Here is a 21,057-nt window from a genome sequence, read left to right as displayed (position 1 = left end):
CGGGTAAGCCAGAAGTATCCATGAAGTAATAACCCAGGAGCAACCCTCAACCAGTGAGGAATGGAGATTGGGGTTAACTACTCATCCTAGCTTTCTAGCACTGTGATGGATTATCCCCAGTAGGATTCCCTTCCCTGTCTAACTTTGTCACACCCTCACCATGTTTCTGGAATCACCTCCCAAATAAACTATTTGAATCCAAATCCTTGTTGCACAGTTTGCTTTGGGGAAAACCCAAATTTAGTTACTCAGTTCTGATAAGACAATTTTATATATCTGCACCATTTTATATATGTGCAAACTAATGTTTGGAGGGGTTAAATAAATTGCCCACATCACTTAGCTCCTGGATTCAAATCCAAAGCCTTTGGTTTCAATATTATGCAATAGCGCCAGTCTCAAATTCTAAGATGTGAACCAGGCATCACCAACTGTGGAATGAAAGCCAGAGATAGTCTGTCAAGCTCTTTTACACAACATTGAAACTGACCATTATTCTCAGATTCCAATCTTTTTTTTTTTTAATTTTTTTTAACGTTTATTTATTTTTGAGACAGAGAGAGACAGAGCATGAACAGGGGAGGGGCAGAGAGAGAGGGAGACACAGAATCTGAAACAGGCTCCAGGCTCTGAGCTGTCAGCACAGAGCCCGATGCGGGGCTCGAACTCACGGACCGTGAGATCATGACCTGAGCTGAAGTCGGACGCTTAACCGACCAAGCCACCCAGGCGCCCCTCAGATTCCAATCTTTATTATTATAAAGCCTGAGCCTGAGCCTTGCCTGCCAGCATGTTTCCTTTCCCTTACTGAATATGGTAGTCATGTAGAATTTAGAAGCTGGGCAAATCACTCTTGAATGAGATGAAATGCAACGGCATAATGGCAGAGAGTGGTATGATAGATCAATTACTCTTTTTTTCTTAAGATTTTATTTTTAAGTAATCTCTACACCCAATCTGGTGCTAAAATTTATAATCCCAAGACATAGAGTCGCATGCTCCACCAACTGAGCCAGCCCAGGTGCCCCTAGATCAACTACTCTTAACACTTTGCTCAAGTTGTCAGGTTCTCTGAGTACTTTTATGGTTTAATTCCTGGTTAAGAATTTAAATTTTAAATGAGTGATGAAAGGAATTAAATTTTAAATGAGTGATGAGGTCATTAAAAATAATATATCTAGAACTCAGCTACAACTCATATTTTCCTCTCCTTCCTTATAAATAACTCACATCGAAGGGAAGTATCAAAGAAGGACATGCAAAATCAGAAGGTCTAATCTCAATTCCTTCACCAATTAGCTATGTGCCATTAAGCAAATCACCCAACTTCTCAAAATCTTGGTTGTCATCTATGAGAAGACGGCTCTTTCAAGCAATCTGATCTGCAGGCTCCTTTCTAGTATTAGCATTTCTATGGTTCTATCCAATTCCTGAGTTAGAGTTGCTTAGATGAAGGAGCATGAGCTTCACATATACTAGCCCGCTTTCCCACTCCCTGCACATATTTTGCACTTTCCCAAATTCATGCCTTTCTCCTTTGATTTTTTTCTATCTCTAATGATTTCTCTTCTCATAAAATTTCAACCCAACTTTTAAAATTCTTTGTCTTAATGACTGCAGAAATAATTGTGCCCTCCTCAGAATTCCTGAGCATTTATTATCACACCACTCATTCATATGGCACTTAGCACTTACAGCAAAAGAAAACTCTGCACAAGACATTACAATAGGCACAGAATACAGGATTAATTGCTATAGAAGTGGTTTTGACTGTAGTTCTCAACATGTGGTGGACAAATCACATGGGGTTCTATGACTATTTCTTTCTCTCTTACTGATCAGACCCACACTAGTATGTCATAATACTCCAGGTTGAATATAATTAGTATATAAATGAACTCAAATACTTACACAGGCCATAATTCACAAAATGAAACAGTGCCTTTGCCATAAAGTAATGAGTTCAGAGGACTCTGACAAAAAGGAGAGCTCAGGTCCCACAGAAAGGGGGCAGCAATGCTTTGGTTGTGAAGGGGTGCAGCATCTGTGACACTAAAATGTTTGCTTCTTTAAGAGAAGTCAGAAGTCAAGAGTTTTTGTTCTTTGTTCATGGTTTTTAAATTTTTCAGTTTTTTAAAAAATTTTTGAGAGGGAGAGCGCACATGTGAGGGGTGGGGAGGGGTAGACAGGGAGGAGGGAGATAATGCCGAGCAGGCTTCACGTTGTCAGTGCATGGATAGCTAACAAGGTTCCATCCCACAAATCGTGAGATCATGACCTGAGCCGAAACCAAGAACTGGACACTTAACCAACTGAGCCACCCAGGAGCTCCATCTTTGTTCACAGTTTTTAAATGTCAAAAACAAAATCAAACATTTAAGTTTATCTCCTGTAGGTCTTATTTAGCTGGTAAGAGGTCTCTGGTCTCTGCTCATCTATTTCTCAGCCCACTACAGCGTGGCTTTTTCAGTGAAATTACTCTCCCAAAAGGTACCAGTTACCAGCTTTGTGACCCAAACAAGTAACTTAACTTGTCCCTGAACCAGTCTTTTGCCTACATCACAGGATGTATGAGCAGTAAGTGAGAAAATATCTATAAGACATAGCACACAGAAATATGCACAAAGCAGTCCATGCATGTTTGTTCCTGCTATGCTTGAACCACACTGCAATCTGGCTTCCTCCATCAACATGGTACAGCTTTAAACACCTGTGTGCCTCTTTCTCTCTGCCAGTGCACACTCCTCTCCCCTCACTCTCTGAGTTTTAACTCTTTGAAGACAGTGCCTTCTCAAGCTGTGTGTAGATTTCTTGATGGTAAAACTATCCTAGCTTTCTCCCCACATTTAAGAATATTTTTAAAACATTAAAATATTTTAAAAATCGTTTTAAAATATTAAAAAATATATTTTTATTCTTGGGGCGCCTGGGTGTCTCAGTTGGTTAAGTGACTGACTTCAGCTCAGGTCATGATCTTGCAGTTCACGAGTTCAAACCCCGTGTCAGGCTCTGTGCTGACAGCTCAGAGCCTGGAGCCTGCTTTGGATTCTGTCTCTCTCTGTCTCTCTGCCTCTCCCCCACTTGTACTCTCTTTCTGTCTCAAAAATAAATAAAACATTAAAAAAATATATGCATATATATATATTATTCTAGAAAATTTCAATCACATACAAACATAGAAAGAAGAGTATAATCAACCCCTCAATACACATCCATCCTCAACGATTTTCGACATATGGCCAATTTTGTTTCATCCACACCCTTACCAAATCCCTACCCTCCCACCATTGCACACAGAGTGGATTATTTGAAGCCAACTCTAAATATAACATCATCTCACTTGTAAATACTTCAAAGTTTATACAGTTTTGTAAGGAATGTGTAGGAAACAGAATGGTCTGTGTAAAGATTCTTAAGGGTGATGGGGGAAGGGAAGGGCAAGGAGGATGGGACACACAAGTAATATGTATTCCTAAAAGATAGGGATTCTGCTCTTTTCAAGTAGAAAATCTCTGAGCCAATACTAAGTAGCTGAACAAAAAACATCTATGGGCAAAATCTGGTCATAAGGCCATAAATTTGCAACCTTATCTATAAATAATAGCTGTGGAGAAGGACAAATAGAAAGGGTTGGATTCATAATAGAGTCAGGTTAAGGGAAGAAATTCTTTCTCCTTTGTTGCATCCACACGACTCCTGAAACAGAATGCTATGGGCACCAGTGACAGTCGCAACAAAGTTTATTACAATGAGAGGCAAGGCCGACCGATCGATCGGGACCAACACTCTTGATAAGAGTGTGGCTCCGAACAGCCGGGGTACAGAGTTTTTAAAGCCGATCACATCGTTTTATCATTATCTGGGAACAGAACAGAGAAACAGTTCCCAGATGAGTTAGAAACAGTTGCCAGATGAGTCAGAAACAGTTATCGAATGAGGTGATGATTTTGGACTTTCTGCCGCTAAGTTGCAACCAGTGGATCTCCTTGACCTTGTCTCTGATGCTCTTTTTTTAAGCTTTTGTTTCCTTCATTGGTAAAGCCTGATTCACAAGAGTATGAAGTATGATTTACAAGAGTAAAAAGCAAGGCTGTTATCTTTTGACCTTCAGTGTCAGAACAAAGTTGTTATCTTTCAAGCTAAGCATTAGCCCTACACTACAATTTAACCCTTACACCATTACCAGGTAAATCTGTGAGTTTAGGGAGTTTTCTACCTTGTATTTCTCATAGTTAGAAGAAAATTTCAAAATGCATTTTGCATAAATCTTGATTGACAATGGAATTGCTGACTATTTTATCATATTTGTCTCTAAAGATTTCATTTTATTAGCCATCTATTATACTTCCATCCAGGTTACTTCAGCTTAAAATAGATCACTAGTCTTTCGCAGCTATTTAGTAACTAAGAGCAATGAATTAAATTCATACAACAGTTCAGAAAAGTTCACATCACCATCAGTTCAGAACATCTGATTCACCAAGTATAGATTATTTAAAAAGAATGACCAGAAATTAAATATCACAAATAAGATTTTTTATTTGTCACCATTAAATGTCTGAATTTTAAACAGATTCTTGGGCTGGTGGCTCATATCCATCAGCTTGTTCAACTTTAGCACCAGTCTCATTCCCAGTAGCTTTTCCAGAACTACTACCTTCATCATGAAGCTCCATGAGCTTTCCCAATTCAAAGTTAGGTTTTGTCAGCATTTTTACTTTTCTAATGAAGACATCATGGAGTGGATAAATAGACTGACAAATCTTTTCTATGTCATTCCCGATGCTGTCTGGAATCAATTTATTGACCACTTTTTTCAAGTCATTTGTCTGCACCTCTTGGGTCATGATTTCCATCATCTTTTTCCAAATTTGGTGGATTTGTTGGTGGTGAGCATAACAGGTCTTCCGAATCTGAATGTTGCGGTTAGTAGTAAAAGCAACACAAAAGAGATGAAGCAAGTAACCATTGGCAGTCTTGACATTAACAGGAGCTTCAATCATGATCTGACATTTTTTGACCATGGAGCACATTTTGTCATGGGTAAGATCCATGCCACAGAAATTAGGCAGTTTTTGCCTTGAACATCTTCAGTAATTAGCTTGAACTTTCTAAATGCAACTTCATCATTCTGCAGATCAGCAAGGCTCACTTCGAAAACATGACCCTGAAGGCCATCGGATGCGATTTTGGTTGCTTGAGTTCTTGTGACTAGTGTTTTTCTGATATTTCTTATATTAAACATAGCTGGCACTTTTACATCACACCAACCTTTCTTTGAAAATGGATCAACCACTTTCTTCTTGTCTCCTTTTTTGCTGCCTTTCATAAGGCGCTTGGTTCTTGCTGACAACCAGGGAGCCAAAAGTGCTATGTCTATTTTAAATTCATCCGATCTGGCTTTGGACATCAACATTCCATTAAATGTGCCCTTGTTGAAGTTACCAATTTTTCCAAGTCCAACTTAGTTGACTACTTCTTCTTACTTGGTTTCCGGCACAGCATTTTCTCCTGGTTTTCCTTCTACCACACTGGCAATACCATTTTTCATGCCCAGGATTTGGTCTTGCACTTTATTTTTGTTTACACACACTTTTCCTAGTTGATTTTATCCGGTTAAGCGGCTTTAACTGCCATTTAAATACTGATGGCTCTTAAATATATTCCTAGGCTTCACTTTTCTTTGAAGCTTCACACACCCACACACATGTTTACACATACATACATTCTAGAATAACTTTTATTAATATAAAGGATATGTTGCACAAACGTAAATAATAAAATAGATAATGTTCCTTGTTGTAAATTCCATATGGCGTTTCAGTTTTTGCAGAATTCTTTCATTGATTTTTGCTAAACTTTTGTATCTGTATTTAACTTATGGTTGCAACTGATGAGTAAGCGAAGATACAATATGAATGTTGGCTAATTCTTTTCATTATGCCAATAAGTGAGATGACAGCTCCAGTATTCCATGGATACTAGAATTCCCTCTGTTCCTGGATTATGCCAAGCTTATTTCTATTTCAGGTCTTTTGCATTTCCTCTTCCTCTTCTCTTCTTCAGTTCTTTACAAGACTGGTTTTTTATTCCAGCTCAAGTGTCACAGAGAGGTTTTCCCTGACCGCCTTAACCAAGAAGCTTTTCTTACTTCAGCCACTCTCTATCCCACTGTTTTCCTTTATATTCTTCATAGGGATTCTGCAGTGATCAGTTCTTAAAAAGCAAAGTTTGTATCTATATGTATTTACTTATTTGAATGAATGATTCATGCTTATGGCAAAAAAATTCCAAACAGTGAAAAAAATCTATCCAGGGATTTCCATTCCAGGAAGATTGAGTAGATGCACTTTCCCAATTTATAACTAAAAATTCTGGGCATAATATAAAAAGCAAACATATGAGAAAGCATATCAGCTAAAGACTTCAAGATCCAATGAACAAACAACATGGTGATGAGTTCCCTGGGTATTCTTTTTTCTGAATATATCCCAGAATTGGTGCTAGAGAAGGCAAAAAGCCTGGAAATACCAATGGGCACCTACAGAAAAGGGCCCAGCAAAAACTGCTCCTTTGAGCCAAAGGACCAGGAAAATGGCAGCCGACAAAGGCAGAAAGCTTTTGGGAAATAACCAATTTACTATAGAAGAAGCTATGGCCCCACCCCCATCCCTGCCAGCAAAGACCAAGTGGAGCCTAGACTTTTTCCAATTATAGCTTTATCCTCCTAAAGGCTGCTCTCTCAATAGACAAAATTTGTTAAGATACCCAATGATATAGTTGTCCTCACTTCCTTGGACCCCTCAAAATCACCCAACCCAAGCCGAGTCTTTTCTCATACTCTCTTTTTAAGAGAGTACCCTCATGATGTTTGAAGGAAGAAAAAAAAATAAACAAACAATTAAACGTGGTTCAACTACAGGTATTTTTGGTACTTTTTGGCTGAAGAGGATTAATATTGTAAAGTAGCTGCAATCTCCATTAGTATTATGGTTGTTGTTGTCGTTATTTCAAATTCAAATTGATCATATGTTATGTACACTTCTCTGTACTTTTTTCTCATTTAATGATGCATTCCAAAAATAGTACATGATAGTATCTATAGGTATGTTTTATTCTTTTTAACAGGTTTATAATAATTCCATGCTATGGATGTAAACTAATGTATTTAAACTGTCATCTGGGGGTGCCTGGGTGGCTCAGTCTGTTGAACATCCGACTTCGGCTCAGGTCATAATCTCGCAGTTCATGAGTTTGAGCCCCGCATCAGGCTCTGTGCTGACAGCTCAGAGCCTGGACCTACTTTGGATTCTGTCTCCCTCCCTCTCTGCCCCTCCCCCCACTCACACTCTGTCTCTCTCTCAAAAATAAATAAACATTAAAAAAAATAAATAAACTGTCATCTGTTCATGGACAGTTAGTATTTTTCAAATCTTTCTCTCTTCCTTTTTTTTGAAAGACAACTTTTATTACTTTTATGTACAGAAGATTCAATAGCATACACTTAGCCCAGTTTGGTGGCCAGTTTTAGCTTTTGCCTTTTCCAGCTTGGCAATGCAAGCCACTGACTTTGGACCCAGGACACTGCCTCCCCATTGACAGCAGATCTCATCATATCTGTTGTCATAATTGGTCCTGATCGCTTCCACCAGCTTAGCCAGATCTCCTTTGTATTCAGAGTTAACCTGTGTGAAGATGACAGTGGTGCAGGTCTTCCTGTGGACCAGATACCCCAGCCTGGCCTTCCCCTTGATAATACAGTAGGGAACCCCCATCTTACAATATAGGGCAGGCGGGAAGACAAACATCTCCATGGGATCCACATCATGTGCAATCACTACCAGTTGAGCCTTCTTGTTTTCCACTAAGCTGGTGACAGAATTAGCCCCTAGAACACACAACCAGCTTGCATCAGGACTACACGAGGGATGCTTGGTTCACAAAAGGAGCTCTACTATGGGCCCAGCTATGACTCAGGGTTAAAAAGCCTGAATTTTACTCTTCACAGTGATTCCATGTGAACCAATCTTTTTCTTTTATAAGCCGTAACGAATAGCTTTGCACATACTTTATGTACAAGTACACCTACAGAGTAATTTTTTGAGAAGTAGAAGTGCTTCTCAAGTGTATGTGGATTTAAAATTTTGATACATGTGATCTCCAAAGTTCACCAAAAAGGTTGCCCTAAATTATCTATCAACAATGTTTAGGGAAACCCTGCTCATTCTCCATAGTAAGTTTGTAATTCCAAACTTAGATCTTTGCAAATGTAACAAGTGAAAATTTGTATCTCACTGCAGTGTAAGCACTGACCTTATTTTTAAAGAAGCTGAACAAGTCATATGTTTATAAGCTATTTGTAGATCTTTTTACATGAGCTGTCTTCTCATATACAGATGATGCTTGAACAACACAGGAGTTAGAGGCACCACCATCCCTCCCACTCCCATGCAGGCAAAAATCGGTGTTTAACTATTGGCTCCCCCAAAACTTAACTACTAATCACCTTCTGTTGTCCAGAAACCTTATCAATATAAACTATCTATTAACACATATTTTATATGTTATATGTATTATATACTGTATTCTTATAATAAAGTAAGCTAGAGAAAAGAAAATGTTATTAAAAAACCATAAGGAACAGAAAATACATTTAAGGTATGTACTGTATTTATTTTTAAAAAATCCACATAAAAGTGGACCCCAGAGTTCAAACCTGTGTTATTCAAGGGTCAATAGTATTCTAGGTTCTGTTATAATATAGAAACATAGTATATATTACCTAATTCATAACATATAGTACATTAACATTAAAACATATAACATGTTATACAACATGAAATCTTTGATTTTCTTATTGTACATAGTATTTTATAGTCTGTGGAATTTCCACCTGCAGAGTTTATGTATTTCCTTAGCCTATTTTATGAAAACTATTATTGTGATTTTTAGCTTCTTTTATCTACATTCACAAATTTACCTTTAATATTCAGATATTGACTGGTTTAAGCTTTAAAGATAACTTTTTCAGTGTTTCCTTTCTCTTCTAGTTAGCAGTTCCCACATTTTGTTCTTCAGTCAAAATACTTTTTTCTTTTTGTTTAATAGCCTAATTCATTCTCCCTCCCTCTCTGTTTTCCTTCTCCCCCTCCTCTCTTTCTCTTCATATCTAAGCTGTTGCCACAGTAATCACTTATATAATTAGATGCCCCGATTCTGGGAGGAAGAAGAATTTTTCAGGAACATTATGATTTATTAAAGGAACCATTATTTCCTTCTTGCTCTTGATGTTGTCTGCTTATAGTATGTAGGTGGTAGCTAAAAATAAACCTATTAATTTTCACCTCTACATTGTATTCAGGAGCATGTTTAGTGCCTCATTACTAATGAGAATTCATCAAAAAAAAAAAACCCAAATCCTTTGTTTTTGACTGTTGTGATAAGGACACTACTTGTATTCAAAGGCACCCTATGAATCTATAAACATGAGTATCTAAATACAACATGTTTGATTTTAAAAAATATAAGGCCAGACAAAGAGGTTATGAAAATTCATCTTTAACCAAAGCTTGCAAAAGCTGGTTACCAGACCATGGCCACCTACTAAATATTTTGATTTGAAGAATAGACCTGAGATTAATAAATCATCTTCAGTTTTATGCAGTGCTTCATAGGAAAGCTATCAATCCATAAAAGTAACTCAAAAGGCTAGAGAGCTTACTTTTTAGGTGGAAAGCAGCCTCTTAATAAGGACTTATAGACTCTACTTCATTTTCATTATATTTCCAGCATATTTTTGTTTTGAATATTTTGCTCTTTCCTGTTAGCAGTATTGCAGTCTACCTGTGTTCACTTCTGGAAGCAGGAAGTGTGGATAATCCTAGCCCTAAATGCGACTATAAGCACTATAAAGAATAAAAGGAGTGTAAGGTCCTTAGCTCTGAGCACAGGAGGTATTGCTCAGAGGCCAATGCTTTGGAACCCACTCTGGCCCTTCTACACTGCATTCCACATGAGGTGAAGAGTTCCAGGCACCTTAGGAAATATATCCACCTGAAGGATAGCAAAATACGCTACCACAAAATATGCCTTTTTGACATAAAAAGTATTTTGAAGTGAACGCAACTGAGAAGAAACTAAGAAGAACTAAGGGTTCTCTCTACCCTACCCCTTTTCTGCCTAAAGGCAGGATACAAATTCTCCTTTTACCAGAAAAAGACTCTTATTAGCTCAGAGATGGCATTAAAGGAATCTGCAAACAAACCTTATTCCATTAGTTTCCTTCCATATATTCACTTGCCCACAGTTTGCTGCCATTGGAAGCCTAAATTTGCTTTCCACTCTCCTGTCACAAATTTACTGTTCTTTGTTGAAGATGCCATATAAGCTGGAATTTTTTTTCATGTTTAACAATCTTTAATTCAAATATGAAAGTTCAATACAAGCCATTTGTAGGGCTTGGAACTTGTTCTTTTAAAAACAAGAATGGAGGAATGCAACAAAATGATCCTTCCACTTTTTTCTGCAGAAACCTTCGAGGAAAGGATAGATCATAGGGCTATAAAGATCCATTTAGTCATACCCACTTTCTCCCCCTACCAAGTCTTTCACCCGTTCCATAATAAGCTGGAATTCTAAGTCACCTCTCTGAGTTACTCGTTTTTCCCTGGGTATCATCCACATATAGAAGAGGTAAACATGTTAATAAAGTTCTGTTTGATTTTCTCTTGTTAATCTGTCTTTTATTACAGTGATCTCAGACAAGAACTCAGAAAGGTAGAGGAAAATTATTTTTCTTCCCTTATAGACCCAAAGCTCATATACTCCTTCTAGACCAAGCTCCAGATACTTGGGACCTCAGAATTCCCCACCTAAATGTCTCTAAGCCTCCCTTTAGGGCTTTTGCATAGCAAGGACAATGCCATTGGGGTACACAGCCCAAGCCTAAAAGTGGCCAGATGGCTGCTATTTGCCAAAAATAGGAGTGGAGCTTGGATTTTCAAGCTGGCGTATCCATCCATGTACACTGGAGGCCCCTCCTGGTATGGGACAGAGCTGGAGGAAGAAAGAAAAGTTTGACTTGGTCTGGCTCTTCCAACATTCCCAGGATTCAGTGTGGAACACCAAGAATTCAGAATTCTAATTTCAAACCTAAACTTCAGTCATTATGAAGCTATATTTGTCAAAGTAGGAGGACAGAACATATTTTATTTAACGGCTTATTAGCTTGATTTATAACTTTAAAATATTTATACATAAGGTATATGACACCTCATTTGCACTAGCCCCTACAGATGTTAAGGAAGTGCCTAGGTTCCTTATCCTTCACTGGGTTTTTTATTCTGACTCCAGATGATTCTATTTTTCAAGCTCTTTGTGGAGGGTAATTTCCAGCAACTCTTTTTTTTTTTTTTTTTTTAACATTCATTTATTTTTGAGACAGAGAGACAGAGCATGAGCGGGGGTGGGGAGTGCAGAGAGAGAAGGAGACAGAATCCGAAGCAGGCTCCAGGCTCTGAGCTGTCAGCACAGAGCCCAATGCGGGGTTCGAACTCAGAAACTGAGAGATCATGACCTGAGCCAAAGTCGGACACTTAACCAACTGAGCCACCCAGGAACCCCTTAATTTTTTTTTTAATGTTTATTTATTTTTGAGACAGACAGACACACACACACACAACGTGAGTGGGGGAGGGGCAAAGAGAGAGGAAGACACAGAATATGAAGCAGGCTCCTGGCCCCAAGCTGCCACCACAGAGTTTGATACGGGGCTCGAAACCACAAACCGTGACATCATGACCTGAGCCTAAGTCTGATGCTGAACGGACTGAGCCACTCAGGCACCCCTCTACTCCTTTTTAAAGGGGAACTAACATTTATTGATTGTCATATGTGAATACTTTATATACATCAGCTAATTTAATCTTCATAACAACTCTGTGAGTGGAATCCCTATCATAGGGATGAGGAAACTCAAAAGGTAAAGTTGCCGAGATTTCAAATCTAATGAAACAGCTGACTGGCTTCATCAAGCCCTCTACTTTACCTCCAGTCATCCTTTCCTCCCAGCTCTTGACTTTTATTGGATGTCCTTACTTCGTATTTTCCTAAGGAGGTGGAGAGAAAGTCTGTGAAAGAACCTAAATTATCTTCTATTTCACATTTAGTTCCTTCACCCTACTTTTCTTTATCTTTCTTCTCTTTAAATAATTCTCCACCTTTGACACCAAGATATCAAGTCTTATCAACTTTCTCTTCTCTTCCCTCAGTCCCATCTTCAACCTGTACCTTTCCACTGGCTTCTCCTCTAATAAAGCATTTCCTATTCTAAAAGAATTTTAAAAACAACCTTCTTTCACTTGTGAATATCTTTATTAATTCCCTAATTTTCTGCTTCTCTTCACAAATTTCTTCAAAGTGAAGTTAATTCTTACTGCTTCATCATTCCTTAACCTTTTACAATCTTGACGATTATCCTTAACTCTACAAAAATTGCAACCAAATGCCTTGTGAGAACCTAATATTTTTGATGGATAAGTTACCTAGTAAAATGCATAAAGTGCATTAATTTTAAGTATGAAATTAGATGATTTTTACATGTGCATACACCCTTCAAACCACCATGCAGATCAAGATTTGGAACATTTTCAACACACTCTAAAGTTCCATTTTGTTCTTTTTCAATAAATATCACCACTATTACCCCATTTCTGCCTGCCCAGAGGTACCCACTGTTTTGAATTATATAAATATTGATTAGTTCTGCCAGTTGTTGAACTTTATATAAATGGAATCATGTGCAGCATACTCATTTGCATGTATTCTTTTGTATCTAACTCATTTCACTAAAAACAATATCCATGAGTATCAATCTTATTGTTGATGTTACCGTTAATTTTGTGTTTTTTTTTTCTTTATCACTGGTAGTATTCCTTTATACGAGTATACCTCAACTTGTTTCTCCTTTTACATGTTAATGAAAATTTGGGATGCTTTCAGTATGGAGTCATTATGAATAAACCTGCAGTGAACATTCTCGTGTAAGTTCTTCTGGGGGAATATACCACTACTTTTGGATTCATACCTACAAATGAAATTTCTGTGTCATAAGGTAAGTGAATTTTTAACATTTGTAGAGATAGACACTTACAAACTGATGTATCATTTTACATTCCTATCAGCAATCTTTTAAGAGTTGGTCCACATCTTTTGCCACTATATGATATTGTTAATCTTCTAAAAATTTTTTATTTATTTTAATATTAGCCATTTTGGTGTGTTTGCAATAACATTCATTGTGGTTTTAAATGATAATTCAAATCTTTTATACAATGTTCTTATTGGGCTTTAAGACTTTTTATAATTGATTTGTAACGTTTTATCAGATATATGTGTTATAAATGTTTTCTTACACACTTCCACTTCTTTTCATTATATTTTTTTTAATGTTTATTTTTGAAATAGAAAGAGAAAGAGACAAAGTGCAAGCGGGGAAGGGCTGAGAGAGAGGGAGACACAGAATCTGAAGCAGGCTCCAGGCTCTGAGCTATCAGCACAGAGCCCAACATGGTGCTCGAACCTATGGACTGTGATATCATGACCTGACCTGACATTGGATACTTAACTGAATGAGCCATCCAGACACTCCGTCTTTTTACTTTTCTAGTGGTGTCTTTGATGAGCAGAAATTTTTAATTTTGAGGATGTCAATTTATCAGTTTTTATTTTTATGATTAATGCTTTTTAAGTCCTGTTTAAGAAATCTTATCTGTCTCAAAGTCATGGAAATATTATCCTATGTTTGCTTTTAGAAATTTTAAAAGATTTTCTTTCACATATAATTCTATGATCCATCTCAAGTTAATTTTTGTGTTGGTGACAGAAAAGAATAATGTTCATTTATTTTTATGTGATATCTATTTATTGCAAGGTCTTTTCCCCATGGACTTGGTGTCTTTATAATTAATCAAATGACTGTATGAATAGGTCTACTCTATTGATACAGTTTTCTATCTTTTCTCCAATGTCATACTCTCTTAATTATTATGTTTTACTAAGTATGAAAACCAGAAGCCTTTCTCAAATCTTAATTCTGCTCATTTTCTGGGCACTACTTAAATTTGCCTACCATTCACATTTTTCACAGGGAACAATAGAGGCATTGGAGTCAGGCAGATTTGTCTTTAAATAGATCCATCACCACATGATGGTGATGTGCGGTCGTATAGAAGAAAAACCATCCAAAACTCGGACATGATGCCAAAGGATGGCTGTATGTCATTCTGGAATATTGTTTAATTTAATTTAAGTTATACTCAATGAGAATTTCTCTTGGAGGTTTGTTTACCTTTGTTAGTTGCTACTGATTAGGGCTTAGACTGTGTAAAACATTAACTTGTAGATTTTTGCCCTAGAGAGATGCATATCATGTTTGTTTGGTAGAGAGTGCAACTCCAAAGGCTACAGTTTATTTTGACTTGTATGACATTGTAATTTAGCCAACCTATCTCAGCATGCCTTCAGGAACTACCTAGATATACTGTTTTTCTACTTTTTTCTGTGAACTAGCTTTATCATCTGGCTGGGTTCCTCATTAAAAAAGTTAAATAGATCTTAGAAACATATTCATTCTATATTTTTATAATAGTCCTGTGTTTAAATTTTGAAAATTATACTTTGATAAGAGTGAGGAGTTAAATATTATTCCAAGGAGTTATATAAACTGGGTGACTGGTAATGGCATTATCCAGGATGCAGAACATTATAAGAAGTATTTTAGAAGAAGATAATTATTTTTGTTTTGGTATATTCTTTTCCATATAATGGAAATGCATGACATAAATGGAAGTCTATGTTCATACTGCAAGTAGAGGGTTATCAGAAAAAATGTGAGAAATTTTGGAGTCATCAGTATGTGATTGTTGAAATTTAGTAGGTGAGAGTGCTTAAGAATAGCATGAAAGTATTAAGAACATCATTTTGAAAACAAACAAACAAACAGGGAATGAATAAAAAAAAAAAGCCATCAAAGAAAACTAGGAAGGAGTAGTAAAAAGCGGTCATGATGGCAATTTTAAGGAGTGGTCAACATGCAGATGCAACCGACGGGACAACAGGATGAGAACTGAAAAGAAGCAATTGAACTAGCAATTAAGAAGTCTTTGGTGACCTAGTAAAAGCACTTCCAGTAGAGAGGTGAATGTAAGTCAGATTTGCTGTGGGTTGAGAGAAAATGAGATATGAGGAAATGGATGCTGTGAATATAGATCGTTTCAGGAAGTTTGGCTCCAAAACCTAAATCAGATCATAATAATTCACTGCTTAAAACCTGCTGATGAATTTCCATTACACTTGAAATAAAATTTATCCTTCAACACGAACTACTAGACTCTACATAATTAGGACTCTGTTTATCAATCTGACTTCTTATACCATTCTGCTATTCTCATTATACATCAAACTTATTGAAATCTTTCCTGTCCTTGATTATGCCAACCTTGTTCCTAACCTGTGGCCTTTGCACCTTTGTCATTTCCTCATTTTGGTATATTCTCCCTTCAGAGCTTTGCCAGGCTTATACAATAGTATCGAAGGTATATTGGTCAGATCTCCCTCTGTGTGAGTAGGTCATCAAAGGTCTTCCTTACCAGGTCACTTCTTTACTAGGTCACCAAAGACTTAATTGCTAAGTTCAATTGCTTCTTTTCAGTTCTTATCCTGTTGTTCCCTCAGTTGCACCTGCATGTTGTCCACTCCTTAAAATTGCCATCATGACAGCTTTTTACAACCTTTCAGCTGCCATGTTTTCAGACCACTCATACTGAGGCCACATTTCCCCTAGCCTGTGTCTAGCTGGTGACTGAGTACAGAATGGATACTAGAGCTCCACTATTCCTGTCTAACCCAAGACTCCTCTATAGGGCCATTTTTGCTTTGGGGCTCCTCAGTGGCCTGAAATTATCTCACAACTGCATTGTACTGTGAAGCTCTTCCTACCCAGTTCTTCCTTCCCCTTTCTGTTCCCAGGTGTGAGGACAGTATTGTAGTTTGAAGACTCTCCTGCCTTCTTCTTACCACACCTTTATCCTTCACTGATGTTTCCTAGTCTCTTTCATGACTGATCCTATGTTGTCATCTGGAATTCAAAGAACCTAAACTGACACAGCTGTCAGTCATTTAATATCACAGTTCAAAAGTCACTTTATCATGGACCTTCTCAGTTCTGTAGTACTCAACTTGTGGTTAGCTCCTCATTGCCCTGTCTTATTTTCTTCATAGAATTTAACATTGTACCTTTTTTTTTAAATTTAATGTTTATTGTTGAGAGGCACAGAGAGAGCAGGAGAGGGGCAGAGAGGGAGACAGAGAATCTGAAGCAGGCTCCAGGCTCTGAGTTGTCAGCACAGAGCCCAAAGCGGGGCTCGAACCTATGGACTGGGAGATCATGACCTGAGCCAAAGTTGGACGCTTAATGGACTGAGCCACCCAGGTGCCCCAGTACCTTTGAAGTTTTTAAACTGATTTTTATATGCTAAAGTAAATTACCGACATTTTGAACATTTTACCTCAAACACTTTACTTTGTTCTCTAAAAAGGAGAACATTTTCATAAATGGACAAGATGTTATTAAAATGCCTGATGAAATTACTAGTAATTTCTTTAGAACATGTAATCTCCTGTCCATATTCAAATTTCCACAATTGTCTCCATAATGCCTTTTACAGCTGCTTTGTCCAATGTCTTAATCCAGGACAAGGCATTCTATTTGGAGGTAATGTCCTTTAAGTCTCTTTTAATCTAGGTCAATCCCTTTTTTCATGCACTGACTTGTTGAAGAGAGTGGCCATTTGTCCTACAGAACGTGTTACTCTCCGGATTTGTCTGATGCCATGGTACTTTTTTTTTTTAAGTGATTTCTCCATCTCCTAATTTCCTATACATGAGAAATTATGCATTAAGATTTACTTAAATTCAAGTTAAACATTCTTGGCTAAAAGATTTAAGAGGTTAGGTGGAGTACCTCAGATTGAATTACATAAGCAGACATATAAAATCTGGTATACTCCAAATCGAGTTGGACTCTTAATGAGCTGAGCCACCCATGTGCCCCTGGAAGTTAACCTTTTTATTTTTGATGTTCTGATGTTTTTATGTTTGAGGCTCAGTCAGTTAACCATCTGACTCTTCGGTTTCTGCTCAGGTCATGATCTCCCAGTTTGTGAGTTCACGCCCCACGCTGGGCTCTGCGCTGACAGTATTGGAGCCTGCTTGGGATTTTCTTTCCCTTCTCTCTCTGCCCCTCCACTGCTTGCTCTGTCTCTCTCAAAATAAGGTTAAAAATATTTTTAAAAAATGAAGTGTCTTACTGATAAGTTGATTCTTTTACCATTTTAGTTTGTTCAGTGTGAGGCATGTCCTGCCAATCTGAAAACTTGTACTAATTTTTAGGTTCTTAGAACATTTCTTCAGTTACGTTTTTGATATTTTTCTGCCTCTTCTCCACTTGTTGCTGTTTCTGGAATTCTTATTAGTCATATGATGGATCTATTGGGTTAATTCTTTATGTTTTTCCAATTTTTCCATGTTTTTGTCTAAAAGCTTTAAGTTCTGGAATATTTCCTCAGTGAAATCATCTCATCATTCTATTACATTTTTGACTTCATCGATCATACGTTTAACAGGCTTTTATTATTATCAGAATGTTACTCTTCCAGAGTATGCTGTTTTCTAAAACAGTTTTTTCTTGACTACCTCTTAGGACGCTTAATATTATGAATTTTGATTCCTAAGCTGACTCTGAGTCTTCCTAGATAGTTGTTTTCCTTAGTTTTATCATTCATGCTGCTGAGTTTCTTCTTATTTCTGACGGTTTTTGATTCTTCATTCATTCTTAAGATTGGGGTTCGAGGTAGACATGAAGAAAATACTGGGGAGGGGAATCTGGAAGAATTCAAGTGCAGTACTTTTCCTAAAGAGCTTTTAAATTCTGTATTCAGCCCTCTTCTCATTTCCACCCTCTACTGTGCCAGACAACTCTAAGCCTAGCGTCTTTTCTGGACTGTCAGGCAGATCAACTCTCTGTGAAGCTTTAGTCACCTACAAATTCTGAGGAGTTGCCACTTTGATGAACTACCTCATTTGTCAACAGGCTTCCATATTGCTTGATCTTTCAGATATTTTTTGAAATACCTATTATGCTAATGGTAGCTCTCCAGATCACTTCAGTATTAGAAATTATTTCTCAGGGTGCCTGTGTGGCTTAGTAGGTTCATGTCTGACTCTTGGTTTTGGCTCAGGTCATGATCTCCCAGTTCATGAGTTCAAGCCATACATCAGGCTCTGTGCTCACAGCACAGAGCTTGCTTGGGATTCTCTCACTCACCCACTGCCCTTCCCGCTCTTGCTAACTCTGCCTGCCTCAAACAAATAAAATAAAACTTAAAAAAAATTATTTCTCAGCTATTGTTTTATTAAAGTTTCAGGAGGAAGACTAAACAAATACTAAGGCTTCTATCTTCTTAAACCACAAGTTCTATCTACTTTTGGTTCTGGCTCTGGATTTATTATTTTGATTACCATAGCAGCAAATACATTTTAATATCCTGTAGAGTGATTTTTCTATTACTATTCTTTTTCACCATTTTGTAACATTTTTATGCAATTTTTGAGATGATCCTTACAAGAACTTTTATTACATTTAAGAAAAAAATTGAGAATTTTCATTTTGATTATATTAAATTTACAGATAAATCTACAGTATAATCAACATTTTTACAATAATGACTCATCCCATCCAGGAGAAAAGCTTCTGTATCAATTTATTCAAATCTCATATTTTTTAGTAAAATTTTGTGATTTTCTTCCTTCTGATCCTACAGATTTCAAGTTTATTGGTAGGAATTTCATAAGGCTATTATTAACTTGCAATTGTTTGTTGATTTTGTAAGTTTTTCTGAAAATCATCTACTTTATTGAATTCTTTTTTCAATTCTAATAGTTTGATACTCTTGGATTTTTCCAGGTAAACATATTATCCACACTTAATGTTAATTTTATATATCACTTCTTTTTCTTATTATATCATTGATTAGAATTTCAAAGACAGTGTTGCTAACTATTTTAATGGTGTCTGTGGCAGAGTTGCTAATCCCCTAGCTTAGTTTAGTAATAGATGATCTGACCCCTAGTTTTATCAGGGTGCATGGTTTTTCACCTAGAGGTTTTTTTTCTCTTATAGCAAGGAATGGAATTGTCACTAATTCTCACTACTATGCAGAAGTGATGATTAACTTTCCTGTCATTCTGTTAGTAGGATATCCTGTAGCAAACATTTTAGTTTAACATTTAAAAATCTATTTTCCCAAATTATTTGCCCACAAAACTCATTCTTCATGAAATGACCATAAACATCCCACAAAAATTCTAGTGTTTCAGGTACCATGTTTAAGAAACAATAGCCTTTGTCAAGTATATTGCTCAAGTTAAAAATGTACCTTCTAGAGCTGATTAATATGTATTTTATTAGAAATGGATTCTGAATAGTTTCCCGTGCTTTTTTGGAGGCAATCTCCTTAATGTAGCATTATGATGAATACAGATTTATATTTTGAACTATCTTTGCATTTTTTTTAATTAAAAAAAATTTTTTTTAATGTTTTCATTTATTTTTGAGACAGAGAGAGACAGAGCATGAGCAGGGGAGGGGCAGAGAGAGAGGGAGACACAGAATCTGAAGCAGGCTCCAGGCTCTGAGCTGTCAGCACAGAGCCTGACGCGGGGCTCGAACTCACACACGGGGAGATCATGACCTGAGCTGAAGTCGGATGCTCAACCGACTGAGCCACCCAGGCGCCCCTATCTTTGCATTTTAAGAATAAACTGTTTGGTTATAGTGAAATGTTCCTTTAAGACAATACCAAATTGATTTTGCCAACATCTAAAATTTTTGCACATATGTTCATCAATGAACATCAAATATGAGCTAGGCACACACAATGGTGAGCACCACATACACTCTCACTGGGGGGCATACAGTGATTTTAAATGCTTTTGAGGATGCTATGGGTTGTGCTAGCTTCAACACTCAAACTTTTCATCGTGTTTTGAGTTTAAAGCACAATAATTAGCTCCTCACGAATTTTTAACTCGCTCATAACTGAGTGGGCTGGATACCTTTTTATTTTGTGGCATAAATCTTTGGTGGCATCCTATCATTCAGTCCTATCTATACTTACTGACCTAATTCAGTTTTCTACCTTTTTTAAGTTATGTTTTCCTTGAAAAGTGACCATTTCATTTTGATATTTACTGGCAGCATGAAGATGTATCAAGTATTTTAATAATTTGTAAACCTCTCTTTTATTTTTAATTTTCTTAAAGTTCCATGCCCAATGTGGGGCTTGAACTCACCAACCCAAGATCAAGAGTCATATGCTCTACAGACTGAGCCAATCAGGCGCCCCAAACTCCCTTTCAAAGTACCAAAAACCTTTTTAGTGGCAATATTCCCTTTCCATTTAGACTCAAAGGTGATTTATGAAAGTACTTTAAAAGGCTAAGTTTTCTACTTTTGTTTTTTGGGCAGCTATCCTTTAACTTTTAATTTTTATTTTTATTATTTTTTAAAAAGTTTACTGTATTATTTGAGAGAGGAAGAGAGAGAGAATCCCAAGCAGGCTCTATGCTGTAAGCTCAGAGCCCAACTCAAGGCTCCCTCCCACAAACCTTTAGATCATGATCCCAGTCCAAATCAAGAGTCCCACACTTAACCCGCTGAGCTACCGAGGGGCCCCTAACCTTTAATTTTTAGAGTTATACTATCATACTAGTTTTACTTGTTCACATTTAGTTTATCCTTCTAGGCCTGTATGTCAAATCCTTCAAGAAGACTTTCTTCTGCCCTATCCTCCTTTAAACACATATATATCTTTCATACATACGCCATAGTGTTTACATATCTTCCCCCTTCCCCTGCTTGACCCCCACATTCAAGCTATTTTACTTCTTTATGAAGTTTACAGTTTAGTTCAGTACTTTGTGGGTTTTCACAGCAAGATT

The 21,057-nt window shown here is 37.0% G+C and overlaps 2 protein-coding genes and 1 pseudogene across 2 annotated transcripts in view; all 3 read right to left on the bottom strand.

Moving 5' to 3' along the window:
- The window catches only part of POLR3G (RNA polymerase III subunit G), a 103,772-nt gene that overhangs the window by 81,706 nt on the left and 1,009 nt on the right, over positions 1–21,057 (bottom strand). The window lies entirely within an intron of this gene.
- LOC106969121 (40S ribosomal protein S3a-like) lies at positions 4,515–6,066 on the bottom strand. Its single transcript, XM_053224839.1, is given in 2 exon segments — positions 4,515–5,068; positions 5,071–6,066. Coding segments are annotated over 2 exon segments (849 nt in total). The 5' UTR covers positions 5,417–6,066; the 3' UTR covers positions 4,515–4,565.
- On the bottom strand, positions 7,390–16,551 carry LOC128315401 (60S ribosomal protein L7a-like; annotated as a pseudogene).

This window comes from Acinonyx jubatus, chromosome A1 (genome assembly GCF_027475565.1).
Source record: "Acinonyx jubatus isolate Ajub_Pintada_27869175 chromosome A1, VMU_Ajub_asm_v1.0, whole genome shotgun sequence".
Lineage (NCBI taxonomy): Eukaryota > Metazoa > Chordata > Mammalia > Carnivora > Felidae > Acinonyx > Acinonyx jubatus.
Note: the sequence above shows the minus strand (reverse complement) of the source record. Positions and strands in the feature narration are given on the sequence as shown.